Genomic DNA, 10,365 nt, shown 5'->3' on the forward strand with positions numbered 1-10,365 from the left:
GGAACCTGCCTTCCCACTGTGTGGTGGAACGCTGTCGACCACCTGCATGTCGATGATCCAAACGTCTGGTATCGACTCTTTGATCTACTTATCACACTTTTGCTGGCACCAAAGACGTTTGCAATGAGACGTTGTGTTGATCCTGTTTCAAGCATGCCTTTGGATCTGCCTAATTCTGGGGCCTTCAAACAGTGTCTTTGACGATGAGGGGGGATAAGTGCATTCGGTTGTTGCAATCCTCAGTAGCAAATGCCATAGTGCTCTCTGATAATGATGTGCAACGACTCTGTCACGATATATACCCAACAACAAAAGTTCCTGTGACACCCCTTTCCAAACGGTTGTAAACAAGAAAAACCTTTCTGGTGTTCAAATCGGATATGAAAACATGTAGCACAAACGCAAACTCAGCAGAAAATCAGTATCTGATGGCAAAAAGTGTCTTTCATGCAGCATGATAAAATTGAAATGGATAAATGCCATGTTTGAACACTACCCAATGTGGTGTTGATTCCGGGTTCCTAACATATCATAATCAGAGACATAATATTAATATTATCCCCGCACGAGGGCATACTCCAAGCATTATTATTGCCACAGTTATGGATCAGTGTGCACTCTAAGCTCCCTTGGGAGTAGTAGATTAATAGTCCCATTACCTTCTAATCCTACCATATACCCATCCACTGGTGGGTGAACAGAGGCATATTTCAGACAAAGGCACCAATGTGCTCCAGTGCAGGGTAGGGCCAAAGCCCAAGAAACTTTCTGGAGTCAAGCTGCCCAACATGGTTACCCATTTAAATATCATACGCGAACCATGCTGCTCAACTTCACCCGATTTGTGACCTGTGCGCTGTTCACAGTACCAGGTGCCAATACCATATATATTGTTGACATCCATTCAGGAAGCGTTTATGTTGTGGTGTGAAACTTAATGACAGTAACTGATATAAGCAGGTGTCAGTGGTCTGGAGGAATACAGCAATACCATATACAGTCAAACGCTGTTATCTCCAACCTTGCGGGACCAGGGTGTAACTTCGAGATACAAGGCATGAACAAATATAAAGTAAGGTGATCAGGACCGGAAAACAGGTTCAAGATATCTGTACATTCAAGATGAGGTTTGACTGTATCTATACCACCTGACCACCTAGGACCACCTGATTATTAGAGTTAATCTGTCATGGCAAGACAGATTAAAATGAATCGGGTGGTCCTTAACTTCTTTTGAGTAGTATATATTAATCAGTAAGCAGCTCCCAGGCATGATGTAGTGCCCTGTGAACCATGATGCCCACAACTGGTGGATCCAAGGATCAGCAGAGACATGAACATTGCATCCAACATGTGTCCCTTCACAAGAACGAAGCGAAATGTCATATCATATTTCTAGCCATTAAAAAAAACCATACTGACAGACAATTTGGTTTATTTGCTGTTGAATACATGAACTTAAAAACTGTACAACAGTATGAGATATCTTGGTACACAAGCTGTGGAGGCTTGGCGATGCCCATGTTCACCTCAATGAACACACACTGTGCAAAGATGGCATTGGTATGATCCTTCAGTGATAGTCAACAGTTTTCTAAAATTGATAATATTTACCAGCTATCATATTTGAAAAATGCCCCAAGACTTGAGTTGCCTTGTTTAAAGAATCTTCCTATGTCCTGCCGAGATGGGATAGGGCCTCTAATGTTCACATTCTGCTCTTTGTACACGATGTGGTATATAGTCTTATAGCAAGATCAACCTACAACACAAACACCTACCAAGCAAAGTGAAACACATCATTACAAACACATGGTATGATCATCTGACATTCAATGGACACGATTTAACGACCTATGTGAAATAACATGAGGTGCGAGAAGTACAAAATTGAGAACATGACTACCTGTATTTACTTCATGAATTACATACAATTTACTTCAAACTCAACACTGTGTGACCTAAGAACTTTTTCTAACAATCGCATTAAAAATCCACTGAAACTGAGATTCCTTACAACTGTACTAAACACAACTTTAAAAAGAAACGAATGCTCAAATAAATCGTTACATCTACAAATACAACAATACAGATTAGCAATTAAACCGAACAGTCTTTACTAAAGTCTTCGTTTTTTCATAATTGACAAAGTGATTGACCTGGTACAAATCCTGCTATGTTCACTGACAATTGAAAGGTAACCATGGTAACATGATTTAGAATAGCTGCCATGATTGTTGAGGCCAGCAGATATGACATCACCGGACAGTCAGTGTGCGCATGGGTTTAACCCTATCCCCACCATACACACCGGACAGTCAGTGTGCACATGGGTTTAACCCTATCCCCATCATACACACTGGAGAGTCAGTGTGTACATGGGTTTAACCCTATCCCCACCATACACACCGGACAGTCAGTGTGCACATGGGTTTAACCCTATCCCCACCATACACACCGGACAGTCAGTGTGCACATGGGTTTAACCCTATCCCCACCATACACACCGGACAGTCAGTGTGCACATGGGTTTAACCCTATCCCCATCATACACACCGGACAGTCAGTGTGCACATGGGTTTAACCCTATCCCCACCATACACACCGAACAGTCAGTGTGTACATGGGTTTAACCCTATCCCCACCATACACACCGGACAGTCAGTGTGCACATGGGTTTAACCCTATCCCCACCATACACACCGGACAGACAGTGTGCACATGGGTTTAACCCTATCCCCACCATACACACCGGACAGTCAGTGTGCACATGGGTTTAACCCTATCCCCACCATACACACCGGACAGCCAGTGTGCACATGGGTTTAACCCTATCCCCACCATACACACCGGACAGTCAGTGTGCACATGGGTTTAACCCTATCCCCACCATACACACCGGACAGTCAGTGTGCACATGGGTTTAACCCTATCCCCACCATACACACCGGACAGTCAGTGTGCACATGGGTTTAACCCTATCCCCACCATACACACCGGACAGTCAGTGTGCGCATGGGTTAAACCCTATCCCCACCATACACACTGCTATGGTAGACAAAGCGTCAAACATGAAGATGTGAACTGCTTACATTTCTAATCTAATCACAATCGTAATAGAAAAAAAGATTATGTACATTCAACCATAAGCCCTACTTGTCGGTAAAGGCACACATTTTGATAACTAGTTACGAGTATCTGAAGAAAAATGTGGTCAACAAGTGACAAGTTAATGCTTGTGAATGAATTTCATGTCTAACACCCACCACAAAAAAGGAAGCACTATGAACGCTAGTTGATTAAGTACATGTGTTGGGGGATGAATTTGTGTGCTGCATTTGAATACAAAAACAGTGGCAGTTGAACGATGTTCATGGAAATGGTCATGAAAAAATATTCTTGTTTAACATTTACGCACCTGGGAGTACCATTCATCTCTATCACACCATTCAACATGTGGATGCGATGGGTCAGATCAAGTGTAATCAGAGATAAACTGAGTATTCCAATAATGAAGAACGTGCCTAGGTCATGTTAGGATCACTAAATCACCTACAAGATCACCCCTGGGACAAGATGAACACTCAAATGAGGTAATAATTAAATGGCGGATGTTTACAAAGTTTCACATAAGCTAGAACACATTTTCTTTTAACAAGGTAAGATGCTAACAGAACATTTAAGCAAGAGAGACAATATTGTATGGTAGAATGCATATTTCAAACTGATAAGGTATATATATACACAGATGAAAAAGTAACAATTCATAAAGACTTCATGAGGTACCTAACAAACTCAATTCGAGAACACTTGTCAGAGAACATAGACAGGGAAACTACCACGAGCTGAAAACCGAACTTGACATTGCATAACCAATAGTTGGCGGGCCCATTAAAACTCGGATCACCTATACTTGTTCTTAACATTTGTTCATACAATGCCACAAGGATGGCGGCTAAGCAGTGCAACATTCAATCTTACAAAGTTAATCTTGTAAAAACTTTTGTCTGACATGTCATGAAAATAGTGGATGATATGAACAAAACAATGACAATGGGAACATGAAATCTCTCGACACAATGCATCCTCTCAGGTACAATGTATATTACTGATCAGGACAGGTGATACACGAGCTGCATAGTCCAGCCCTCATGGAGGAACTATGCAGCTAGTCCACTTACAAAATACTGAGAAAAAAGTCATTTCGAAGGAACTGAACACCAAATGGGTGAGTGAGGTTTCATGCCGCTTTAAGCAATATTCCAGCAATATCACGGGATGGGCACAAGAAATGGGCTTCACCTAGTGTACCCATTTGGGAATCGACCCGAGCCTTTGGCATGAAGAGTGAATGCTTAACCACTCGGCTACCCAACCGCCCCAGAAAACCCAATGGAGCTGAAGAATATTCTTATCAGTACAACTGATTTACGAGATATTTAATTACAAACACCATGTCATCATGATAATATTTCTAAGACTGGTTTAGAAACCATCACGGACGTCATGGTAATTACGACTGAATGAGGTGGGAGAATGTGTGTGTGTAACCATATCAACAGTCCTGATCATGTGCTACTCAAAAGTTTACTATATCATAACATATCTTAAAAGAATATTGGTCCTGTTTGTAACAGTGACTGGCTATCGTAAGGATTCTTCTGTGCAGAGGTGCTCCCTGCCCCTGACATCCTGGGCTGCTGGTACTGGGGAGCGGAGTGACTGCTCACGACCGGTCTCTCCAGGTCTCGATAGTCAGGTCGCTTGCTGTAATAGTCATAACCATTAGGGTACCCTTGGCCATTTTCCTGAGCTGGGCGTCGTGCAGGAGGGGGATAGTCTGCCAATCTGTAACACATTCCAAATGATCTAACAGTGGAACAGACACTGCCTTGTCTGACTCAATCACTAGCCCTAACGATAATTTATAATATACTACTCAAAAGAAGTTAAAGAACACTAGAGTTAATCTGTTATGGCTGGTGGATATTGCAACAGTCTTCCAATTGTGGGTATTCTTTAACTTGTTTTGAATAGTATATATGGAAACACCATTCTCCTCCTAGTCCTATGGATACCAAACAACCGACAATGTTCATTCTGACTAATTGACTAGTACCTGTGTCTTATGCTGCTATCAGTTCTTGACAAAGAATGTTAAAGCCATGATGTACTCATTACTCTGACATGACACAGTATCAGGTCCATTCACATGTTATGTGAAAAATAAAGTTACTTCAACTTACTGAAATATTTGTGGAAGGGAAACACTTTAATCCCAAACAATGAAACAAGTGCACACATAACTTAGTTGTTTTTCATCATGCTGTGCAAATTAAGAAAAGACTTACTTACGGTCGTTCATAGTATTCTGGGGGTGGTCTCGCCACTGGGCTACGTTCTCTATAATAGGGGTCTGAAGGTACATCCAGAGGCCGAGCTCTCTCATAGGGACTTCGTTCATATGGACTTCTTTCCTCTGGATACCCATATCTATCTCTAGGGGGTGGTAGCATTCGATCCCGAGGATCAGGATATGCTGCTCGTCTGTCTGGTGGAGGTAGTGGCCTTTCCCCTGCAGGCAATCTATCTCTTGGAGGATAACGATCACCTGGGGGTGGGGGTGGGGGCATCCTTGGGGGGTACCTGTCACTGGGAGGAGGGGGTCTGTAGTAAGGATCCCGCTCTGGGTAAGGATATCTGTAATAGGGATCATATCTATCGTACGGATGGGGTGGAGGATACCGGCTTCCGTAAGAATCTCTGATTCCTCCGCCACCTCCTCGGGGAGACCCCCTGCCGGAACCCCTGCCTATACCTCCTCTTCCCCTGCCCCTGCCACCACCTCGAGCTCTGGAGACAAAGAGAAATGCACTGTTACTACTTAGAGGAAACATCGTCATTCTGAAGTCGAGTATCATACAAAGTAATGACAAACATAATTCAAAAGGGTTATTATTTGTTTATTTTTTTGGGTGTTTAATGCCGCATTCAGCAATATTCAAGTATGTAAATAATCGAGCCTGGACCAGACAATCCAGTGATTGACATCATAAGCATTGATCCACACAACTTGGATAAGAGGCGATGCATCAATCAAGTCAGCGAGCATGACCACCCGATCCCGTTAGAGGCCTCTTACAACAAGCATAGTCGATTCTTACAACAAGCATAGTCGCCGGTTATTATTTGCTTAAGCCTGTTTGGCTGCTTTGCATAATTCATATTCAGAATCATACACAAGGGCTTAAACATGTTGAATTGTAAACACAGGACTAGCCTGGACTAGAAATCAAATAATAATGGCATCAGATGAATATTATGAAATTGTTTAAACAACAAATAACACAATGGTTCATTATTCACTTGGAAGACATATTTTCGGGCGATATACATGATATAAACCATGTATTATAACACATTGATAGACCTCACAGATTTGAATCAATATCATGTAAAGCCAATGAAACTGCAGGAAGTCTTTAACTTGAGTCATGACCAATATGTCAACATACCTGTCTTTTCCACCGCCTTCACCTCTCTTCCCTGTGGATCGCTAAAAAGGAGACAAAACAATGAGACCACAATTGATAAGACCACAATGTGTTTTAGACAAGCTCAGGATAATATTCAGTAGACTTTAATACAAAAATTAACCGAGCTAACTACATTCAGAAGACATGTACTAGACATGATCTGAACTTGTCGTTTCAGATGAATGTGATTAATAAAATTACTAAACTTCCATTTCAAGGTCCTATGCTATAAGAGCTAATATACAGCTCTTGATGTGAGTGAGTGAGTGAGTGAGTGAGTGAGTGAGTATGGATCCTTTGCAATACAGGCTTTAGTGTAACACACTTACAGTTTGTCTCCTGACAAGCAGATCAAACATTGTTCCAAACCATCAAAATATCAATTTTATTTCTCCCTGAATACTAACTATTTTCATTGATGAAAATTAAATCAGTGTATGAGTAGAAGAGAAGTAAGCCTTATCTATGTTATCAACCTGAAGTGTACCAGTACTGGCCCAACAGGATGTGGTAGAATTTGGTCAAATATAATACCTCAACTCTCATTCTGTGTCCATGGATGGAATATCCATCAAGTTCTGTTATAGCAACCTGTGCTTCATTGTCGTCACTCATGTGCTGAAAAACATAGCAGATACATCTGGTGTTACAGAGGAAAAGTAGCATGTACATGTATCATTAGGTTAGAAATATACTCTTGGTTCTGAAGCAATCAAACATGAGATTTTTTATCAACAATCCCACAAAACATCTTCAAATGGCCCAGGAAGCATGTCATGCATAAGCATGTGTGTTGTTAATGCCGCACTCTGATCCCGTTATCCGATCTACATAATTTAAGATTTAAATCACATTAAGTAGAAATAAAACAAGTTTGCAAATTTATGCTTTAGTTGAGCCACAAAGTTCATTACAGACATGGAGATAATTACATGCTTAAATTTTGTCCAGGTACTTTTGTACTGATCTTTAGATGTGCAAATGGAGATGTTGCTGATAAGTATGTCAATCCATAAATACAACTCACACTAATCAGAACTTACGGACAACACAAACTGAGATACTGATGAATATCTTGAGTAACCATGGCAATGGGGGTCTAAAATCAGCATATTTTCAAAATTAATTAGGAATCATGTACAGGGATGCCAAACCTTATTGAAGCTTTGGGGTCATCAGTAAGGTAAAAAAGCGTAATTTCATGTGAAAAAGAGTAACGTTAAGAGTACCATGCCATGATGCTGGTTTTCACTTTGACATTTGTATTAGGCCTTTATGTACGTGAAGCAAGGGTACACATGCATTGACGCTAGTAATGAAGTTGCACATTATTTTAAAAACAGGGTGATAAAGCTCAAAATAAGCAGAAAATGACTGCTTGCGCTTGTATGGTTAAATATGACCAAACCTCAAAATTGATTAGCAATCCATAAACATAAAAAAATGGACATCAACATTGAAAAGATCTCTCGAAAACAGAAGTTCCATAACCATGATAACGACATGTGACAACCTCATCAATGACATACATCGGGGGCACATTTCAAATAAACATGTCATATTTTGAATAACTTGGTAATTATAGATGATAAATCACTAACAAAAGCATTTTTTGTTTTGTTTGTTGTTTAACGCTGCACTCAGCAATATTCCAGCTATATGATGGCGGTCTGGACCAGACAATCCAGTGATTAATATCATGAGCATCGATCCACGCAATTGGGATCGATGACATGCATCAACCAAGTCAGCGAGCCTGACCACCTGATCCCGTTAGTCGCCTCTTATGACAAGCATAGTTACCTTTTGCAGCAAGCATGGGTTGCTGAAGACCTATTCTACCCCAGATTTTCAAGGGTCATAAAAGCATTTAATTCAAGCTGTTGTGCAGAATGTTCATGGATGAACTTAATGCTTTCATAAATGTTATTTTCGGACATGTTATTTTTACAAAACAAGACAGGATTTTCTGCAAGGCACAAATGTGAGTCCAGTATGCACACATGTTGAGATTGGACGCAGAAAAACAAATACTGCGTCCCCGGGGATACACAATAATATTCACTGTACCAACAGTGAATCAAGAGCAGTTATGGGTATTTGTCATTTCATCCATTAACCTTGACCACTGTCAACATGACAATTGATTCATTCCAGGCCCTACAGTAATTATGAAAACATACACCTTTTCATTACTTTACAGGACCCTCATATTGCCTGCAAGGACCCTTAAAATTAATTAATTATGTCCATTGCTTATTACCAATCAGTGCTTATTTAACTACTGGCTTACTTTTGTCCATTGCTAATTAACTGTTGGCTTCCCTTGTTAAGTTTCCACTTTTGATATTTTATCACTTTTGTTGTTTTAACATCTACATAGATATGCTCTCTGCATCCTTGCATTCATTTATCTGATGAATGAGTAGGCATAATGGCATATACTCTGAAACGTTGTGTTCCTCATAATAAGAAGTTGACATATACAGAAATGGTGGTCAGGTGCTCTAGTGTTATTTTGGGGACGAACAAAGCAATTTAAGACTTTTGAAATTAGCAAGAGGTCAAATCTAAACTCTTAAGCACCATTGTGCCTAGTAGAGATCCAAAGGGACCAGTAGATTTTGGACCACTAACAAATTTTGGTCAAGGGTCAAGCACTGACTGCACCAGTCACGGCTTCAAGCAAAATGAACTCACTCAAAATGAAAGCACTCACCACAAAGCCATAGTTCCTGAGTACATCACATTCTGAGACATGTCCATACTTTTCGAACAATGGACGCAAATCCTGTGCTTGTGTATCTGGTCCCAAATTTCCAATAAATATTTTTGTTGGCATATTGGCACTACAAGAGAAAAGATGATTGTTAAGAATTGACAAAACCAACATGTCAATGCATGGTATGCTAAGCCAGTATTAAGAGGCTACAAAAATCAAGTTACACAGAAATTAAATATGATGATTTTCGATTAAAATGGATGAAACTAGGGCATATACATGATATAGATCTACTTGAACTAAAATTAGAATTTTGGAATAATTCTATTTTTCACCTGCACATCATAACACCACTAAATGACAATTTTCACACAATATCAAATTACCGTGTTCTGATAAGGCTTCTATGATAATGATAATTAGCATTTGACACAAATGTTATTCCAAACTAGTCACTGATGAAACCCATGCTTCTTATCCCTCATGGTGATATCCTTTTGTTTAAGCAATTTGTGTTATGTTTGGTTAATTGAACTCTTTTCTAACAGCATTGATATTCCTTGATATTCATACGGGCAAGTCATTGGTTCTTTGACATGCACTGAAATAATTACCTATGCATTACGAGTTGAAATGAACAAAGTGAAAATTGGGGGCCGAAAATTGAGTTCATCATTCCGAACTTGACCACACGAAAATAGGGTACTTAATGGTGAATACACAGGACACCGCATCAATGTGGGGAACGCAGTATATATTTATATTTTTTGCGTATTGCAAAACATTCATTCGTGAGTGATAATGTTTCTAAAAATACACAATGTTTTGATTCTTACGATGGAGAGATGAGACCTTAAATTTGACACATTCCACAAAGAAAACCGGCATTTCGCATATCTCATTTTAACAAATAACATACTCGTAGCAGGTTCAATACTACCCGCATAAATCCACTTAAACATATAACAACATATTATTTAACTCATAGTAGACAGCATACTTACATTTGCCTTCAATTACTACTAAAATGCATTAAAACGACTAAAAGCCAACAAGCATGCTCCAGTGTAATGGCGGCAGGTCCAGGAGACTCAAACTCTAAGGTAC

The 10,365-nt window shown here is 40.0% G+C and overlaps 1 protein-coding gene across 1 annotated transcript; it reads right to left on the reverse strand.

The window, feature by feature from the left end:
• Positions 1 to 1,407: 1,407 nt before the first annotated feature.
• LOC139442351 (RNA-binding protein lark-like) lies at positions 1,408 to 10,349 on the reverse strand. Its single transcript, XM_071223150.1, has 6 exons — positions 10,263 to 10,349; positions 9,256 to 9,385; positions 7,071 to 7,154; positions 6,516 to 6,556; positions 5,356 to 5,853; positions 1,408 to 4,848 (listed from the first exon to the last, which is right to left on the reverse strand). Exons 2-6 carry the CDS (start codon positions 9,376 to 9,378, stop codon positions 4,608 to 4,610), a joined length of 987 nt encoding a protein of 328 aa, XP_071079251.1. The 5' UTR covers positions 9,379 to 9,385; positions 10,263 to 10,349; the 3' UTR covers positions 1,408 to 4,607.
• Between the last annotated feature and the right edge of the window lie 16 nt (positions 10,350 to 10,365).

This window comes from Haliotis cracherodii, unplaced genomic scaffold (genome assembly GCF_022045235.1).
Source record: "Haliotis cracherodii isolate W230 unplaced genomic scaffold, xgHalCrac1.p SCAF_5, whole genome shotgun sequence".
NCBI lineage: Eukaryota > Metazoa > Mollusca > Gastropoda > Lepetellida > Haliotidae > Haliotis > Haliotis cracherodii.